The sequence below is a fragment of the Schistocerca cancellata genome, chromosome 4 (assembly GCF_023864275.1).
Source record: "Schistocerca cancellata isolate TAMUIC-IGC-003103 chromosome 4, iqSchCanc2.1, whole genome shotgun sequence".
In the NCBI taxonomy this organism is placed as follows: domain Eukaryota; kingdom Metazoa; phylum Arthropoda; class Insecta; order Orthoptera; family Acrididae; genus Schistocerca; species Schistocerca cancellata.
In genome coordinates, this window is record NC_064629.1 from 806,528,853 (window position 1) to 806,549,615 (window position 20,763).

The 20,763-nt window shown below is 44.0% G+C and overlaps 1 protein-coding gene across 1 annotated transcript in view; it reads right to left on the reverse strand.

The window, feature by feature from the left end:
* LOC126184442 (nose resistant to fluoxetine protein 6-like) overlaps positions 1–20,763 on the reverse strand; it is a 199,611-nt gene that overhangs the window by 51,084 nt on the left and 127,764 nt on the right. The window contains exons 8-9 of the mRNA XM_049926832.1: positions 13,762–13,893; positions 7,751–7,916 (exon numbers count right to left, since the gene is read on the reverse strand). Coding sequence (XP_049782789.1) covers positions 7,751–7,916; positions 13,762–13,893 — 298 coding nt within the window. The remainder of the gene's footprint in view (positions 1–7,750; positions 7,917–13,761; positions 13,894–20,763) is intronic.

Genomic DNA, 20,763 nt, shown 5'->3' on the forward strand with positions numbered 1-20,763 from the left:
AAGAGATAGCTTTGTTATTAGGTGTTAGACGCAGCGCATGGAAGTTAACTCTGTTAAGTAAATGAACATGAGATAATTCGATTTTTAACTTCTAACATATAAGTGTATGAAATATTTTGATGGATTTTTCCTAAAATTTATTACGTTACTCTATGTTCCATCTAACGGCAAATTACTGGGAAATTTGCCAGTGGTTCTACAAACCGTATTTACACAGGTAGTTTTAGCTCTGCGTTAGCATGATGAAGAATTATCAGCATTAGTACGTATTCACAAATAACGATTTGTGTAAAAAAACAAAATGAAACTATTACGAACACGAAGGACACCTTCTTAGTTTTTTGACAATCAACATACATGTATACAAGGGGTAGACAAAAATATGGAAATACCAAAAACACAATACATTACCACGCCCGATACGGTATAAGAAACCCTTTGGCATGCAAAACAGCTTCCAGTAGTCTCGGAATGGATAAATACTGGTCCTGTGCGGTTTTTAAGGGAATCTTATATCATTTTTCTGCAAAATAGTGACAAGTTCAGATAACCATTATGGAGTTGGGTAGCGGCCACGCATCTTTCTCTCCAAAGTAGACCACAAAGACTGCATAGGATCCTGATCTGATGACTGGTGGCCAGGACAGATGCGACAATTCATCCTCGCGCTCACAAAACCCTGCAAGCTGTGTGAACAAGAGACCTGACGTCTTGGAACATAGCATCACCATTGGAGAACAAATACTGTACTTTGGGATGGATCTGATCAGTCAAAATGTTCACATAATCCTTGGGAGTAAGGCAACCTTGCAGAGTTCCCATGGGGGCCATGGAATACCACGATAACACCGCTCAAAACATCACCCAACCTCCGCCATGTTTCACTCTTGGGTCGTACACACTGCCAAAAGTTGGAAACATCGTGAAAATGAAGTCATCCAACCATATGACTTTCTCCCATTGCTTCGTAGTGCATGTTTTATGGCTTCGACACCACGTTTTCCTGAATCGGGCATTTCATGACTGATGTGTGATTTTGGACTTCCAGCTCGCCCTGCAGTTCCTTGCTAGTGGAGCTCCCTTCGTGTTGTTTTGGTGGCGGTCGCTGTGACTGAGCGGTTCTTGGTGCTTCAGTCCGGAACCGCGCTGCTGCTGCGGTCGCAGATTCGAATCCTGCCTGGGGCACGGAAGTGTGTGATGTCCTTAGGTTAGTTAGGTTTAAGTAGTTCTAAGTCTAGGGGACTGATGACCTCAGATGTTAAGTCCCATAGTGCTTATAGCCATTTGAACCATTTTTTGTTGTTTTGGTGCTGACAGGGTTCGCGAGTGCGACATTCAATTCTGCAGTGACTTTTGCAGCTGACGTCCTCTTATTTTTCTGTATAGTCCTCTTCAATGACCGTCTGTTACTATTACTCAACACACACTTTCGTCCACGTTGTGAGTTAGCGCATTACGTTTTTCTCCGCTTTCTCTATTATGCGGTACAGATCTTCGATACGGTGCCTCTTCAAACACCAAACATTTCGGCTACCTCGTTTACGAAAGCACCCACCATTCGAGCAGCAATAATTTGTATACGTTCGAATTTACAGAGCGCCGATATAATGCACTCACAACTACACAGAAAACTATTCTGATCACGACTGACACTTCCAATGTACTGAGGACATTGCGTAGGTGGTGGTCAAATACAACAGCGCAACCTGAAAGCATGACTAACATCTGCAGGATGCATTTCTCGTGGTGTTTCCATATTTTTGTCTAACCCCTATATCTGAAGCCTGACATAATCTTGAAATCCCTACGATATTATTTAATATGTAATAACTGTTATAGATATTTCGTGTTGATATGGTCACTACTGATGTCTGCGCTCGCAAGCTCATCGTTATATCGTCCAGCTTCATAAGAAATGCATGGAACAAAATATACCTCTTTACACGACCTTTATTGACCTCATTAAGGAATTTCAATAAAAAAACTGTGAATCTTTATGGAGGATTTCAGCTCTGTATGGTTTTCCACAGAAATTTATTGCCACCTTGTAATTGATCTACACAGATAGGATAGGATCTGTCATTGGCAATGACTTTTTTTGTGAGCCATTTCATATCAGTGCCGTTATTCAGCAAGGATGTATGATTGTTCCTACACTGTTTTCCTAGCATGTTGTTGCTGTTATACAGTCAATTGTAGATGATATTCATGCAGGAATACAATTAACTTACAGGATGTATGGGAAACTTTAATTTGAGCCGTCTAAATGCAAGGGTCCTGAAACTTTCTGCAACTGAGTTACAGTACGCTGATGATAACGCAGTTGTTGCTTACCCCGATGAAGAACTAGGATTAATCCTGAATGCCTTCTCCACAGCATGCATAAAGATTGGTCTCATACTGAATATCACTAAAACACAGATTCTTCACCAACCTCCATGTGGGGAGAAATGGGAAATACGAGTTTCACCATCGGAAGAATGAGTCTTCAACTAGTTAACACATCTCCTTATCTTGGCAGCATATTCTCATCAAGTGCATGTAAAGATTCGGAAATTCAGTACGGAATTAACCGATTAACCGTGCTGGAGCACCCTTTGCCAGATTATGATCCCTAGTGTTTGAAAATCATGACCTTAATGGTGCGACAAAGATCCTCGTATACATTTCAGCCGTAATTTCCACACTGCTTTGTGGATCTGCCTGGAAATGTTACAGATGGCATCTTAAATACTGGAACAATACGAGGTGCATTCAAGTTCTAAGGCCTCCGATTTTTTTCCTCCGGACTGGAAAGAGATAGAAACATGCGCATTGTTTTAAAATGAGGCCACGTTCATTGTCAATACGTCCCAGAGATGGCAGCACCGTACGGCAGATGGAATTTTACCGCCAGCGGCGAGAATGAGAACTGTTTTAAATACTTAAAATGGCGACGTTTTCCTTACTTGAACAGCGTGCAATCATTCGTTTTCTGAATTTGCGTGGTGTGAAACCAATTGAAATTCATCGACAGTTGAAGGAGACATGTGGTGATGGAGTTATCGATGTGTCGAAAGTGCGTTCATGGGTGTGACAGTTTCATGAAGCAGAACATCGTGTGACAACAAACCGAAACAACCTCGGGCTCGCACAAGCCAGTCTGACGACATGATCGAGAAAGTGGAGAGAATTGTTTTGGGGGATCCCCGAATGACTGTTGAACAGATCGCCTCCAGAGTTGGCATTTCTGTGGGTTCTGTGCACACAATCCTGCATGACGACCTGAAAATGCGAAAAGTGTCATCCAGGTGGGTGCCACGAATGCTGACGGACGACCACACGGCTGCCCGTGCGGCATGTTGCCAAGCAATGTTGACGCGCAACGACAGCACGAATGGGACTTTCTTTTCGTCGGTTGTGACAATGGATGAGACGTGGATGCCATTTTTCAATCCAGAAACAAAGCGCCAGTCAGCTCAATGGAAGCACACGGATTCACCGCCACCAAAAAAATTTCGGGTAACCGCCAGTGCTGAAAAAATGATGGTGTCTATGTTCTGGGACAGCGAGGGCGTAATCCTTACCCATTGCGTTCCAAAGGGCACTACAGTAACAGGTGCATCGTACGAAAATGTTTTGAGAAACAAATTCCTTCCTGCACTGCAACAAAAACGTCCGGGAAGGACTGCGCGTGTGCTGTTTCACCAAGACAACGCATCCGCACATCGAGTTAACGTTACGCTACAGTTTCTTCGTGATAACAACTTTGAAGTGATTCCTCATGCTCCCTACTCACCTGACCTGTCTCCTAGTGACTTTTGGCTTTTTCCAGCAATGAAAGACACTCTCCGTGGCCGCACATTCACCAGCCGTGCTGCTATTGCCTCAGCGATTTTCCAGTGGTCAAAACAGACTCCTAAAGAAGCCTTCGCCGCTGCCATGGAATCATGGCGCCAGCGTTGTGAAAAATGTGTACGTCTGCAGGGCGATTACGTCGAGAAGTAACGCCAGTTTCATCGATTTCGGGTGAGTAGTTAATTTGAAAAAAAAATCGGAGGCCTTAGAACTTGAATGCACCTCGTATAACTAGCGATGCCTGAGGAGATTCTTCATGTAACATGACGAGACAGACGCACAAATATTAACATACTTGAGGAGGCACATACAGTCAGTACACGAGCGATGGTTTTAAGATGCCAGTTGCGAATATCAGATCATGTAGTCTGCATGCTCAGTAATCGCATTCCCAAACAAGTGTTTTACTTTGAGCTACCGATGGGCAAAGGCTGTGTGGGAGGTCAGAGAAAACGATTTAAGGATGCAATTAATGCTAACATGGAGAGGCGTCATATTAATGTTAACAACTGTACATCCTACAGATCACTAGTCCATCGCGGGAATCTTCTTTTTGGAGGAAACAGTCAAAAAATAGCAATTGATGAGAGGCAGCGTAGAAAACGAAATACTGAGACGAACCTGGAACCACCTGTCACAACTGAGGCAAACTGTGTACCTCTTGCATCTGTCTGTACGGTAACCACTGGACTCACAGATGATTGGAAGGCCAACCTACTCGCTACGACTGTTTGCTGTGACGATAATGATATTCTCATACACTGTTCTGACAACGTTTTTTCAGCACGGGGTTATTAGTACTGCAAATGAAATGCTGTTAAGGAATTTTACATATGTAATTGCAAATAACAGTGTGGGATGAAATTGGTTGGGAGTAAGTTCATAGCCCAAAAAAATTGGCAGTGGCGCTCGAAATGGCCTATATTTTGCGGATCCAACACTTAGGCGATATTACGAAACTATACAGGGTGAGTCACTAACTATTGCCACCAAAAACAACCACGAAAGTATGATAGAAGCTGAAAAGTTTGTGGGACAAAAGCTGCATGGGACAACGGGGGCCGTAATATGACGTTGGTTTTTTTTTTTTTTTTTTTTTTTTTTTTTTTGCTAGATGGGGTCGCTTCAGAGATATGGAGGTCAAGTTTGTTTTTTTAATTGGGATGCTATAGGTGCTTATTTTCTGATAGCGGCTATCGAGACAAATCCAATGATGTGTAACAGTAAGGTCTTTGAAGATCAACGAAGGTCAAAAAGGTGGCAAGAACGTCCATTTGCAGAATGTGTTCTAAGTGATTACCATTGGTATCAATGCAGTGCTGCGATCTTTTTTCGTGGATTGAGTGATATTCCTTATCACATCGGCACTTATCGAAGCACATGCTGTGACAATTCTCTCTCGCATATCTTCAGGTGTAGTTGGAACGTCTTTATAAACAATGTCTTTGACGAATCCTCACAAGAAAAAATCCAGAAGCATCAAGTCTGGCGAACGAGCCGGCCAATCCAACGATTTGGGAATTGTGTCTGCAACTCATTTCTAGCCACCAGCGAAAAATGTGCCGGATACTCATCGTGTTGATACCACATTCTGTTCCTTGTTCCTAAAGGTATTTCTTCCAATAACAGACCTAATGTTTCTTGCAGGAATGTGGTGTACTTCCTACCATTAAGATTTCCTTCGATGAAGTAGGTGCCTATAATTCTGTCCTCCAGAATCCCACACCATACATTCACCGACAACGGTTTTTGGTGTGCAACTTGCCGCAGCCAACATTGATTTTCAGTTGCCCAATAATGCATGTTATGCAAATGAACATTTCCATGATTCGTGAATGTAGCCTCGTCAGTAAATAAAATCAAATTAATAAATGTGTCATCCCTCTGTATCTGAAGTTGAGCCCATCGGCAGAATTCAATGCGACGCATACAATACGCACCAGTTAATTCTTGGTGGAGACTGATATGGTAAGAATGATATTTATGGCGATGCAGAACACGAACAACACTACTCTGGCTCGTGCCAGATTCTCTTGCGATTTGACGCGAACTGACACAAGTATCTCGAACCACAGTGGCAAAGTACCTCCTTAGTAACTTGCCTTTGCCGGACATGTTTCAGATGCGTTAAAGATCCAGTTGTTCTCAATTTATCATACAAAAAATGGTTCAAATGGCTCTGAGCACTATGGGACTTAACTTCTGAGGTCATCAGTTCCCTAGAACCTAGAACTATTTACACCTAACTAACCTAAGGACATCACACACATCCATGTCCGAGGCAGGATTCGAACCTGCGCCCGTAGCGGTCGCGCGGTTCCAGACTGTAGCGCCTAGAACCGCTCGGCCACCCCGACCGGCAATTTATCATACACATATTTAAATGTACGACGTGTAGGGTGAGTAGGTTGAGGATATCTTTCAGCGTGTAAGTCTCTAGATCTCACTGAATTTCGTTGGCATTCTCCGTAAATGAGAAGTATATCGACTTGTCCGAATGAATACACCATTTATATTCGTTTGATTCGACGATACTAGTCTTACCGTTCCTATTAGTGTTGTATTGCGAAACCGTCGAATGGTGTTTACATGTCAATGACACGTTAGATGGATACGCCGTATGCGGCGAATATTTACTATTTGCACGATATACGAGAGAGAATGTCAGAGCATGCGCTTCGATACGTGACGAAGTGATAAGGAGTACCACTCAATCCATGATAAGCAGAGCCGCACGGGATTAGCCGAGCGGTCTCAGGCGCTGCAGCCATGGACCGTGCGGCTGGTCCCGGCGGAGGTTCGAGTCCTCCCTCGGGCATGGGGGGCATGGGTGTGTGTGTTTGTCCTTAGGGTAATTTAGTTTAAGTAGTGTGTAAGCTTAGGGACTGATGACCTTAGCACTTAAGTCCCATAAGATTTCATACACATTTGAACATGATAAGAAGATCGCAGCACTGCATTGATACCAATGGTCATCACTTTGAACGCCTTCTGTAAATGAACGCTCATGCCACCTTTTTGACCTTCGTTGACCTTCAAAGACCTTACTGTTACACATCATTGGATATGTGTCGATAGCTGCTATCAAAAAATAAGTACCAAACTATAACACCCCATAAAAAAAAGCTGGCCTTATGTCTCTGATGCGACCCCACCTAGCAACAGAAATCCAGTGTCATATTATGGTCCCCGTTGTCCCATGCAATATTTGTCCCACAAAATTTCCAGCTACTATCATACTTTCCGAGTTATTCTAGATGACAATAGTTGGTGATCAACCCGTATACGAATAAAGAAGTTTTGAAAACTAAGTGTGGCACTATTTATAAATAATGAGCGACACTAGGCTAACAAAACAAGTCTGAGAGTAGCTCTTCGTACAATAAATTAACAAGAGAGATTCGAGATGTTAAATAGGATTTAAAAATACACAATACGAAAAAGAAGAAGCAACGTAAAGAAGTAGAAAATGTTAAAATTTGAAGGATTCTAATATGTAGGGCTTATTTCAATAGTGGTACAAGTCCATTTCTGTTCGTTCCGAGATACAGAGTCCTAAAGTTAAATGAGCGCTGAAAAATCTGCAGTTGAGCTACCAGAAATATTCAAGTATATATACTCGAATATTTCTGGTATCTCAACTGCAGGTTTTTCAGCGCTCATTTAACTTTAGGACTCTGTATCTCAGAATGAACAAAAATGGATTTGTACCACTACTGAAATAAGTCCTACGAAGAAAACAGGTGTCAGATGGTCAGAGGAAAGGAAAACGAAACGCGGTGAAAAGACGTAAGTATATTAAATTAAAAAATAGCAAATAAGGTGGATTTGAAATTTGGACATTGTCCCTCGTTGGCTAGAAAAATAGTTGCGGCTGAGATACATTAAGGAAAGTTACACGGGTAGTACTTACCATTTCTTTCCTGGGGAATAAGCTGTTTATATAGAGAGCGTTGCGCCACCAGAAGTTTTCACAATTTATGTGGTCGAACACGTTAGGCTCAAATACTGATTTGTTATTCAGCCACTTCATACTCAGTTCTACCAAGCCTAACACATAAAGGTACACCGGAGTTAACCTGCCACAACAAAGAAAAAGTGTATTAATTGTAAAGACTAGTAAGAAACAAAATAAAAAATCATTGAAGTACACTCCTGGAAATTGAAATAAGAACACCGTGAATTCATTGTCCCAGGAAGGGGAAACTTTATTGACACATTCCTGGGGTCAGATACATCACATAATCACACTGACAGAACCACAGGAACATAGACACAGGCAACAGAGCATGCACAATGTCGGCACTAGTACAGTGTATATCCACCTTTCGCAGCAATGCAGGCTGCTATTCTCCCATGGAGACGATCGTAGAGATGCTGGATGTAGTCCTGTGGAACGGCTTGCCATGCCATTTCCACCTGGCGCCTCAGTTGGACCAGCGTTCGTGCTGGACGTGCAGACCGCGTGAGACGACGCTTCATCCAGTCCCAAACATGCTCAATGGGGGACAGATCCGGAGATCTTGCTGGCCAGGGTAGTTGACTTACACCTTCTAGAGCACGTTGGGTGGCACGGGATACATGCGGACGTGCATTGTCCTGTTGGAACAGCAAGTTCCCTTGCCGGTCTAGGAATGGTAGAACGATGGGTTCAATGACGGTTTGGATGTACCGTGAACTATTAAGTGTCCCCTCGACGATCACCAGTGGTGTACGGCCAGTGTAGGAGATCGCTCCCCACACCATGATGCCGGGTGTTGGCCCTGTGTGCCTCGGTCGTATGCAGTCCTGATTGTGGCGCTCACCTGCACGGCGCCAAACACGCATACGACCATCATTGGCACCAAGGCAGAAGCGACTCTCATCGCTGAAGACGACACGTCTCCATTCGTCCCTCCATTCACGCCTGTCGCGACACCACTGGAGGCGGGCTGCACGATGTTGGGGCGTGAGCGGAAGACGGCCTAACGGTGTGCGGGACCGTAGCCCAGCTTCATGGAGACGGTTGCGAATGGTCCTCGCCGATACCCCAGGAGCAACAGTGTCCCTAATTTGCTGGGAAGTGGCGGTGCGGTCGCCTACGGCACTGCGTAGGATCCTACGGTCTTGGCGTGCATCCGTGCGTCGCTGCGATCCGGTCCCAGGTCGACGGGCACGTGCACCTTCCGCCGACCACTGGCGACAACTTCGATGTACTGTGGAGACCTCACGCCCCACGTGTTGAGCAATTCGGCGGTACGTCCACCCGGCCTCCCGCATGCCCACTATACGCCCTCGCTCAAAGTCCGTCAACTGCACATACGGTTCACGTCCACGCTGTCGCGGCATGCTACCAGTGTTAAAGACTGCGATGGAGCTCCGTATGCCACAGCAAACTGGCTGACACTGACGGCGGCGGTGCACAAATGCTGCGCAGCTAGCGCCATTCGACGGCCAACACCGCGGTTCCTGGTGTGTCCGCTGTGCCGTGCGTGTGATCATTGCTTGTACAGCCCTCTCGCAGTGTCCGGAGCAAGTATGGTGGGTCTGACACACCGGTGTCAATGTGTTCTTTTTTCCATTTCCAGGAGTGTACATTAACAGAAGGAAGCGGCACTAGAATATCGTGCCTCAAGGTAGTAATCAATCGTTTTAAGTCAATGACAGTGGGAGTAGCATCAGAATTGAAGTATGTTTTCCATAAAAAATTCTGAGGACTGAGAGGAGGAACCAACTTCCGTCGCATGGAAATGAAATCTGGACGTGCTCCACTCTGTGCCCTTGCTGCCACGTAAAATAGCATGTCGGACACTAAAGTAGCCAATGAGCCTTTTTGTCAATATCATTTCTCGTTGATCATGTAAACACTTCAATGTCGATTCTACAAATACTGTTTTGGTTTCCGTTTTTTGACTCCCACTATCTTGATTCAGCACATGTAAAGGCTCTATGGGATTTGATTGGTGATTAGCTTGTCTGGTTGCTATGTGCTATTGAAACGTGTTGCTTAATCTAGATGAAGGTATTTTGAGTGGAATGATGCTAAAGAAGGATGATGTGACTGGTCAAAATGTTATTAATTTTCGTTATCTAATTATACAGAAGCACATATTACCTTTATTAGATGGAAAGAGATACTATAAAAAGGTGGTATATTTGTTAAATCAGCAAAGCGAACTGATTGGTAACAGCCCTATATTACGCGCAGTTGGATAATTTCTAAACTGTCATGCTCACCCTCTCTTTCAGCGACACAAGGTCTGGTGACAAGAAGTTCGCTGTTTCTTTGGACAGGAATAAGAGTGTGTTTTTACTTATTCGAAAGCTTTCTAGCCATCCAGAGACACTAAGCTGCTGGAGTACAATAAATTTCCACCAGTGATCACTTCGCACCTTTTCCTACAAGGTGCGTGATTTAAGAGCATGTAATAAAAAGTTCCGTTCGAGTTAACTGGCATGGGTAAGATTTTTAAATATCACTTCGTAAGTAGTACCTTTCTCCTCCTTACAAGTTTACTGTCATCTGTAAAGAAATCGAACTCCACTTTATTATAAATATTACGAAGACGCTAATAGCCTCACTTATTCCTAGTGACAAAATCGGAACACTTGATTTAAAAACAGCATTCACGTAAAGTAACTGACGCTCGTAAAATGAGTGTTTCATAGACCTAGCAAAATTGAGCAGGCCTAACCAGTAAACACCACAGGAAAAATTAATTCCCGAAATTCAAATTTTTGTTCCCCACAAATTGCATCGCATGTAAATGTGGTGTAAGAAACAATCAGCTCAGCGGGCGAAACAAAAGTAAAGTGGTCCCTTCTGTCAGGAAGGGCACTGCAGATAGAACCACGTTTACTATCCATGAACGACTGCTGTGTAAAAGGAGCATCGCGCTTTCGGCAAACATCAAAATCAAGCAAATTAGACAAAAGCATCCAATTAAACTTCTAGAGGCGTTCCATGAGCAATGCAACACTTTTTATCGGCCAGTTTCGGTTGAAAAATGCGGAATTTGTTGTGGGACTTCGTGGAATATTCCCGCTTCAGTCCCTATAGTTTCATGAAGCTCCGATAGGTGGCTGCGCTGTTCGTAGTCCTCAAAACGGCGTCTGTAACGGTGGTGCGTTCCAAGCAGAGAGCTGTCATTGAGTTTATTTTGGAGAAAAACCAGAGCATCGCAGATATTCATAGGTGCTTGCAGAATGTTTGCGAAGACTTGGCAGTGAACAAAAGCACGTTGAGACGTTGGGCGAGGTGTCTGTCATCATCGCAATAAGCTCGCAGAAATCTGTCCGATCCCCCGAGTGGCGGCTGGCCGCACACAGCCGTGATTCCTGTAGTGTTGCAACGTCTGGACACTCTCATCGGATTACAGTCAAATGCCTCACTGCTCAACTGGGCGTCTCTGTTGGCAGAGCTGAAACCATGGAGGTATGAATAGAGGGAGACGCCGTGACGTCACAGCTGTGAAGCTATGTGAAGCCGAGGGTAGCCATCTCAATCTGACCAAAACATTGCTGCTGTAAGCTTGTGTGTTTAGGCTTGTCACTCGCTTTTGGAAGGATTTTGCGCTATTATGGTGACTTGTGTGCTGTTCGGATGTACGAATCATTCTGATTGTGATGCGAAATCGAAGGGAATAACATTTCATGTGTAAGTTGTCTCATTAAGTGTGATTTTACAACTTCATTGTGAATGAACGTGTGCTACATCGGTACTTGTACTATAGCGCGTTTTTTCTCCTGAATGATTTTAGATTTCCTAAAAATGAAAGTCGGAAAGCTCTGTGGGAGAATGCCGTGAGGAGGAAGAATTGGCGTGCGTCTAAATGGAGCACTATATGTTCTCAGCATTTCCGAGAAGAGGACATAGACCGAACTTCCCTTAAAACAGTAAGGCTCCGATAAAATGCTGTACCATCAGTTTTCCCTACACACCCAAAACATTTGCAAAAGGTATGTTAATTCAAATAATTAAATTTTTGGTTTTCAAGTTCACGTTTCAGTATAATACGTACGTATTGTCGATAATCGAAGTGTTGAGTAACTCACTTTGTCTTCATCATGTACCAAATTAAAAGCTGACACTACATTAACTGGCGTAAAGTATAGGCCTAAACAGGACACTGTGTAGATTTGCCATTCTATGTATCTTATTTCAGTAAATATTGGTGGTAATGAACAGTGTTTCCCAGTAGTGTAACGTAACTGAAATGTCCCAGTACGTATTACAAACAAGATGTATTTATGGGGCTTTGGAGGGAGGGTATAGCTAACTTAGTTTTCAGTTTCTATTATTTAGTTTGTGATACACGTTTATTACTGAATTAACAAAATTGTGTCGTTTACATTGAAGGCTAGCTATTCGTAATATTACATTAAAAACTATTTTTAATCAGAAGAAACGCGGAATTTCGCCTTTACGAGATTTTATGTTAAACAAAAACTTTGAAACAACCAATATGATGACGTTACATGTGTATATGGTGCAATTAGCGACTGTAATACACGCAGCGCTATAGCACACTGGCAATGTTTTGGTCAGAGTGTCATGGCAGCGAGCCACGCCCCCATGGCTTCAAAACGTAGTACGGCTGGGATACGTAGCGCCATCTCCCCTTATTCTTACCTCCATGGCTGAAACACTCGTCCACCAGTTAGAGTACTGAAAGGTGTGTGCGCTCGGGTTCCTCGCCGCCTAACAGATCAAAAAGAGCAACGAAGGATCCTCTCTGCAGAAATGCTTTCACGGTGCGAAGCTGATGTGACAATTTTTATCGGACATCGTCACAGGCGATGAAACGTAGGTTCATCACTTTGAACCGGAAGCAAAATGGCAGTCCGTGAAGTGGTGTCACATCACCTCACCTCCGAAAAAAAGGTGAAAGCAGCACCCTCATCCGGTAAAATCATGGGTTTTTGAAGGGGTTATTCCGTTTCATTTCCTCCCTCATGGTGCAACTATCAACTCTGAAGTGTACCGTGCTACCCTCGGGAAACTGAAGCAACGACTTTAGCGTGTTCGTCGCCACAAAAATGCAAACGAACTTCCCCTTTTCCATGACAGCGCAAGGCCTCACACAACTCCGCGCACCCGAGAGGAGTTCATCTACCCTACAGCCTGGATTTCGCAACTTCTTTTGTCCGTTTGGCCCAATGAAGGAGGTAATGCACAATAACCCTGGGATCGGTGTGGGGCGGCGGAGGGGTGCAGTGGACTGCGGCAGTGGGGTTGTGGACCACTGCGGCTGCGACGGGGACAATACAATACAATACAATACAAGCTGGCGTAAGGACGTCGCATTGAACGGAGATTATGTAGAAAAATGGTGTTCTTTAGCCAAAAGGGTGGTGAATAATACGGTGTATTGGAATCCCGAATAAAGCTAACTGCTGTTTGAAAAAAAAAAAAGTTGCATTACTTATTGAACGCCCATCGTATTTAGCGGCTGTGAACTATGTAACTGAAGTAATTATTGAAAATTACATAAACTGCACAAAATACCCCAACAACAATTAGACGATCAGCAAATCCGGGCGAATCATTCCCTTTGCAGCCGCCTGTACGCTGAACTGAAACTTCCTGGCATTAAAACTGTGTGCCAGACTGGGATTCGCTCGGTCAGTCAGCGGGCTGCTGCTTAAAGGCAAATGTAGGGATTCCAGTACCAATTCGAGAAGCAATTTTAATTAGTGAGTAAGTTTAATTACGTCGGTTACCTGCGAAAAAAAACTTTGCTTTATACCCAAACATTATAAAGAAAAAATCCCATTTCGAAATTATCACGTGTGATTGCTCTTACAAATCCTCAATGCCCAGAATTGTGTGCTATTGTGCGTGCACGGTTATTAAAATTCAGAGAAGTCTGTTTCAAGACAAAGTAAAAGCAGTGGAAAACAGTGGAAATTTTTTAACCTATTATTGGCGTAGCTCTCGCTTACCTAATGAAACGATAGAATACGAGCTTGAAAAATTGCAGCACTCCTGATTTTATAGTGGCTGGAGCCCTTGTCTTGGTTTCATTGTCTTTGGAAGCGGCTGACCTGAGGAATAAGAAAGTTACCAGCAGACCACTGAAAAAGAAAAGAAATTATTAAATTTTTGTTGTTGCAACTGGAGTTAAATGACTGTTTCTACAAACATTTTTCATTGCATTTATTCCGATATAAAGTGTACCCGCAGTTGCAGTCGTAACTGAGGTTTAATCCAGATTTAATGACGTTATTAGTCAGTGATAGGAATCTTTGAAAATGGATTGCCTAGTGAGTGGTTTTTACGAGTGAACAGCCTCAAACTTGCCGTGTGCTGATGGAATGTTCTTTCTTTTCCTGATGGAAATATGAATAGTGATGGAGAGACAGTGACCACGTTTCAGGGGTGCACTGAGCACGTTTTTGTGAAGTCGTTAGAGATAGACCAGTAGCTCCTTTTTGCAGAAGGTGGGGAACGGAGAAGTTCGTGTCTTTGTTGAGGAGACAGCAGTAGTTCAAGGCAACCAAGCAAGACTTCAATCAGCTGCAGCTTTCAAATAAGTCCAGTATCAAAACATCGAGATACTTCTCTGGTTAAGTGGGAAGGACGTACGCACGAGCATGTACATCCCCCACATATCAACATAAGATTCACATTAAAGCCCATTGTGTTCTATCTGTTATTTTACGGATTAGTCTTGTCGTGATTAGACACTCAATGAGACGTCTCCACGCGATAATTCACCATCTCTCAAAACAAGAGAGATCTGGCAGTCTGTTCGAATTTCAACACACACTGGCACAATAATCAGCTTGAGTTCGGTTTTTGGCTGTACTGCACACTTCTCGCTGCAGTGTCACCCATCTGCCAAAATTTAAAATTCCAGTACCATGAAGAATAGCAAATTACGAAAGGTCAGTTACTGAGAAGAATATATGATTAAATTCTTAGGTAGTTTGGGTACACACAAAGTGAAAAATATATTACACAGACCTGTCACCTCTGTCAGCAACAACGGCCTTAGTCCAGTTGTGGAACGTGTCGAACAGAGGTTAGATGACAGATACGGGTACGTGATTCAGCGACTCTTCAAATCTTTGCCAGAGTAATGGCTGGCATGCCAGTTTCTCAGAAGCCCATGACCAGATGTCTTCAGTGGGTTAGAGATCAGGAGAACGTGTTGGCCAGGAAACAGTCGAAAATACTTTGTACCGAGGTGAGCAATAACAGAGCGGCCAACAAGAAGTTTGACGTTATAGAACACAGTCACCGACATTAACATGCAGAAATGTAAAGACTGCTGTCCAAACTACTGGCTTTGCGAACCAGAAGTGATCATGCCGAGTATCTAATGACACCTGTACTGTCACTCCAGGTGGTGGGCACGTATGGCGATGACAAATGAAATCTGACAACCTTAGTTCTCCTGCGGGCCTAGGAACACAGATACGCCCATTGTGGTACAGCACACAGAGCCGTAATTCGTCTGAGAACAAGACGTGATGCCTCTCATGTGTTCAGGATTGTCGTAGGGTACACTACTGTCAGCGCCCCTTTCTCTGCTGTCACGTCAATGGTAGCAGCAACAATGGTACCTGTGCTGACAGTCATTGGTGCTCCATACATCGTCGCACAGTCATTGTGGGTACTTGTCATGCTGCGAACAAGCCCATTTTTTGACTCAAAGTACTTGACTTGGCTGTACAATCCTGCACGGCCGAGCGAACAATATGTCTGTCCTTTCGGGCGCTGAGATCCTGCGTTACATCGAATATGGCCCTCGCGAATCTACGGTTTCTATGTTCACATGACTGTCGTGGGATCCTGAGTAACGCTAGAAGCAGTGTCACGGAACGGTAAACGGCAATCTCCATAGGCCATGATCCTGCCGCTGTTGAATTCCGACACGAACTGCTAGACATTTCTTCGTCTTACATCAGACATAACACGATCTTCTCACAAAAAATCAGCAGTTGAATGTGATTTCTGAGTGAGAAAACTGGAGCATAATATTTCTTTATGTGCAGAATGTAGATGGCGTTACTCCTGCCTATTTGGTGCGACTGCGCTGAAATGCTAACTACTTGCGCATTCAAATATGTAGTACACTTGGTGCCAACTTCATGTCTGTTACATGCCATCTTCTTGATGCTGAAATTTCAGTGACCAGCAGTGTATTACAAACACTATTTTTGTCTTCCAGTTTCGTTTTTTCTCATACCTTGCAGTCGGTGTGTATCAAAGTGCACCCGATTCATCAGGGTAGGTGACCTCTTTGCAAGCTTCAACTGGCAAATGGCAGTGTTCTCGCAGCGGTGTTAATCTCTGTACTCTGTGACGTCGAGTGAGCACAGAAGCACCACTGGGCTGGTAGCGTCTGTACCCAATAGCTGTAGAGAGGTTGTGGATGTTATCACTGCTTACTGGGCAGAGTTATCCAGGACTGAGTTAGCGTGTGGCTAATACTGTCGTGTCACGTTTATCCAACGATAAAAACTCACTAGGCTGTGGCAAGCCCTGTCTTCTAGACAGTGTTACTCACAGCAGATGACTGGTGGCAGTGGTTTTTCCCGAATTGAGGTGCACATTGTACACTCTCAACACGGCGGCTTGTAGAAAACCCAATAACTGGACGATCTCGGACATCGCATCCATAGGGCATCCGCGATTTGGCCACAATAAAATGTACTGACATCGTGGGTCTTCTCCGTCGTGCGGCCAGAATAAAATCTGATGGCATTCCAGTCACACGTGGGGTCGAATTATTCCATTGGCGAAAGGGATGGCGCCAGGACCTCTCTCTCTCTCTCTCTCTCTCTCTCTCTCTCTCTCTCTCTCTCTCTGTCCATCACAGCAACGATCTGTAACTCACTTTTTTAGGAGTGTAGTCAGATTCATATCAAACAAAGCCACAGAAATGATGAAGAATCTCAACTTGCATTGTCCGCAAATAAATTTCATTTTACATGCATAACACCTGGAGTTTTCTTTCAACGTGGATTTAAGACTGAAGAATAGTCTCCTGCCTCGTAGGCCCATGAAGATCCAGTAAGAATATTCATAACACATCATTAAACTTATTCAGCAGGTTCCATAAGACCATGCGATCCAGCCGGCCGGAGTGTCCGAGCGGTTCTAGGTGCTACAGTCTGGAACCGCGCGACCGCTACGGTCGCAGGTTCGAATCCTGCCTCGGGCATGGATGTGTGTGATGTCCTTAGGTTAGTTAGGTTTAAGTAGTTCTAAGTTCTAGGGGACTAATGACCTCAGCAGTTAAGTCCCATAGTGCTCACAAGGAAACCTCCCCATCGCACCCCTCTCACATTTAGTTATAAGTTTGCACAGTGGATAGACCTTGAAAAACTGAACACAGATCAATCGAGAAAACAGGAAGAAGTTGTGTGGAACTATGAAAAAATAAGCAAAATATACAAACTGATTAGTCCATGCGCAAGATAGGCAACATCAAGGATAGAGAGAACTCAGGACCGCCGTGGTCCCGTGGTTAGCATGAGCAGCTGCGGAACGAGAGGTCCTTAGTTCAAGTATTCCTTCGCGAGAACAGTTTAATTTTTTATTTTCAGACAATTATCAAAGTTCAGGCACTCACACATAATCAACTCCGCTCTCCAAAATTCCAGGACATGTTCAGATTTGCTTGGACATATGCAGGATTTGACGGTCTACACACGGAAAAATTTGAAAACGTTAAAAACATATGTTTTGACAGAGCACAGGGAAAAGTGTGCGACTGTGAGACTTTTGGATTCATTTGTTGCAGTTTATGCGACAAACTCTTATGTTTTCATCACTTTTTTGGGAGTAATTATCACATCCACAAGAAAACCTAAATCGGGCAAGGTAGAAGAATCTTTTTAGCCATTCGCCAAGTGTACAAGTTAGGTGGGTCGACAACATATTCCTGTCCTGTGACGCACATGCCATCACCAGTGTCGTATAGAATATATCAGACGTGTTTTCCTGTGGAGGAATCGGTTGACCTATGACCTTGCGATCAAATGTTTTCGGTTCCCATTGGAGAGGCACGTCCTTTCGCCTACTAATCGCACGGTTTTGCGGTGCGGTCGCAGAACTCAGACACTAAACTTATTACAGTGAACAGAGACGTCAATGAACGAATGGACAGATTATAACTTTGCGAAAACAAAAACAAAAAATTTTCGTTCGAAAGGAGACTTGAACCAAGGACCTCTCGGTCCGCAGCTGCTCACGCTAACCACGGGACCACGGCGCTCCTGATGCAAATAATCCTTGATGTTCCCTATGTTCGCGTGGACTAATCAGTTTGTATATTTTGTTTATTTTTTTATAGTTCCACAGAACTTCTTCCTGTTTTCTCGATTGATCTGTGTTCAGTTTTTCAAGGCCTATCCACTGTGCCAACTTATAACTAAATCTGAGGGGGGTGCGATGGGGAGGTTCCCTTGTCAGAGCCATTTTGAACCAATAGATAATTCACAGATAAATTAAGCAAATTTAAAGACCAGGAAAGAAGAATATAAAAAATGTACAAAAACGCAAAAAATATTTACAATAGTGCATACAATAACAATAATTTCTTGTAGCTCAACAGTCTGATGCAAGTGTTTCAGTTGGATGCCACTTCAACGACTTGCGAGTCCCGAAACTACACCAGTAATCTGACTGGGGAAACGAAAAACGGAAGAGTCGGGTCTAACGTATCGATGTCAGTAGAGACGGAGCACAAGCTCGGACCGATTCAAGGATGAGGAAGGAAATCTGCCGTGCTGTTTCAAAGGAACCACACCGGCATTTGCCTGACGCGATTTAGGAAAGTCACTGAAAACCTCAGTCTGGATAGCTGGACGTGGATTTGAATCGTAGTCCTCCCAAATGCGAGTCCAGTGTGCTAACTACTGCACCAACCCGCTCGGTTTCCCGGGGAACAGGACCTGCCGATTAACGTGGAATCCGAACCACTTGTCGTTCCTGGTCAATCTTCACGTCATTGAGAGGTGAAATTAGGTTGAAGGCAGCCTGAAAAATTTCCGTGGTTCGATCGAGATTCGAGCCTGCGACTTCGCGGTTTCCAGGCATGGACTTTACTAATGGACCAAAAGGCCCGACGTGAATGCAATAAATAACGCATTACAGCGCAAGGGAACCTGTACATAACAGACGGGGTGTACCACAACGAAACTTTTCAACTTGCATTTCAAACTCTGGGGTTATCACTTCTAATCGTTCAGTTTTCGTAGAATGGTAGAATCCTGTTGATAATGAATAGTGCACATCTTTCTGTACAGTGGTTAAAGAAATGTTATCTACGTCTTTTTCTTTTCAGTGTTGTAAATGTCGTGTGACTAAGGCCTCCCGTCCGGTAGACCGTTCGCCGGGTGCAAGTCTTTCAATTTGACGCCACTTGGCGACTTGCACGTCGATGGGGATGGAATGGTGATGATTAGGACACTTTTTTTCACTAGCTGCTTATTTTTTATGACCCACCGTCTAATTTCTTACAGTGGGTCGTATGTTGCCACTTAGCCGCTGTGACTGGGTCCGGGGTCCGGAGTGACTGAAAGTAACACCACACCGGCGCCCGTCCCCACTCACACCGTTGCCCGTGTCCCGCCACGTGGAGGCGGACTCTATTTGTTTACATCCATTTGATATCTTTTTTGTGCAGCATTAGAAAAACTTATAACTAATACAAAATCAATTGAGATATTAATAAACAAAACGAAATTAAATATTAGGACAACACAACACCCAGTGCCTGAGCGGAGAAAATCTACGACCCAGCTGTGAATCGAAGCCAGGCCCTTAGGATTGACACTATGTGGCGCTGACCACTTTTTTTTTTAATTGGTCTCATTTTGTTCGATTTTGTTCGTTGCATTTGTTCGGTGCTGATGTCCCATGACACCCGTTCAAGTTCAGTGTTGAGCCGTTGACTCAGTTGTTTTGTTACAGAGGGCAGCTAACCCTCTGACCGAACACGCTGAGCTACCGTGCCGGCAAAATTATGAGACTTACGCGCTACCTACTGCGCTACCGAGGCACCACTCAGCTGCCGGGGCGGACTTTTCAGTGAAGTTGTCACTTCATTTTTCGCGAGTGCTATTAACTACGGGGAATGATATGTTCAGGGATAGCAACGTTAAAATTCCGAGACGTTTGAACAACGTCCTGCATTAACAAACACGAATTCACATTGCACATCGTTCATACTGTCTTTTTCTGGGATAAGAATATTCATTGTGGTTCAAAATGGTTCAAATGGCTCTGAGCACTATGGGACTCAACATCTTAGGTCATAAGTCCCCTAGAACTTAGAACTACTTAAACCTAACTAACCTAAGGACATCACACACACCCATGCCCGAGGCAGGATTCGAACCTGCGACCGTAGCAGTCCCGCGGTTCCGGACTGCAGCGCCAGAACCGCTAGACCACCGCGGCCGGCAATATTCATTGTGAATGCATAGAGTTAAGCCATACGATACAACAGAACTGAAGTATGCAGAGCACACCATCATATTCGTTTCAGTGTCAGAGTAAAGATAGCAGCACTTAGTTTCTGCACAAGAACCTGAATATGATACGTGCAAGAATGTTTCCCTCTATCTCCAGAACGAATAATTAAAAATGTTTGACCTCACTGGTTATTTGATTACCTGGTGTCAATAAAATTTCGTATTGCCTGTTGACTTCTGTCTCGCAATCTTCGGTCGACGTTTAGTTAACGATTTCCTGGGGTTTCACTAGCACGTGTGGCTGGCGTTGTGTTCAAAAATCGTCGTGAGGCAGAAGCCAACAGGGAAATCGTCAACAAGTGGCGACGATAGTCTCAACAATAAAACTTCGCTTGCACAGGAGTTTCAAGTCAGATAGTGAATGCACGGTGTTTTTCGCAGATAATCGTCAATCTGTTTTCTGTAAGTTACGAGCTAATATTGTCAACTACCCTATTTGCTAAATCAATTCCG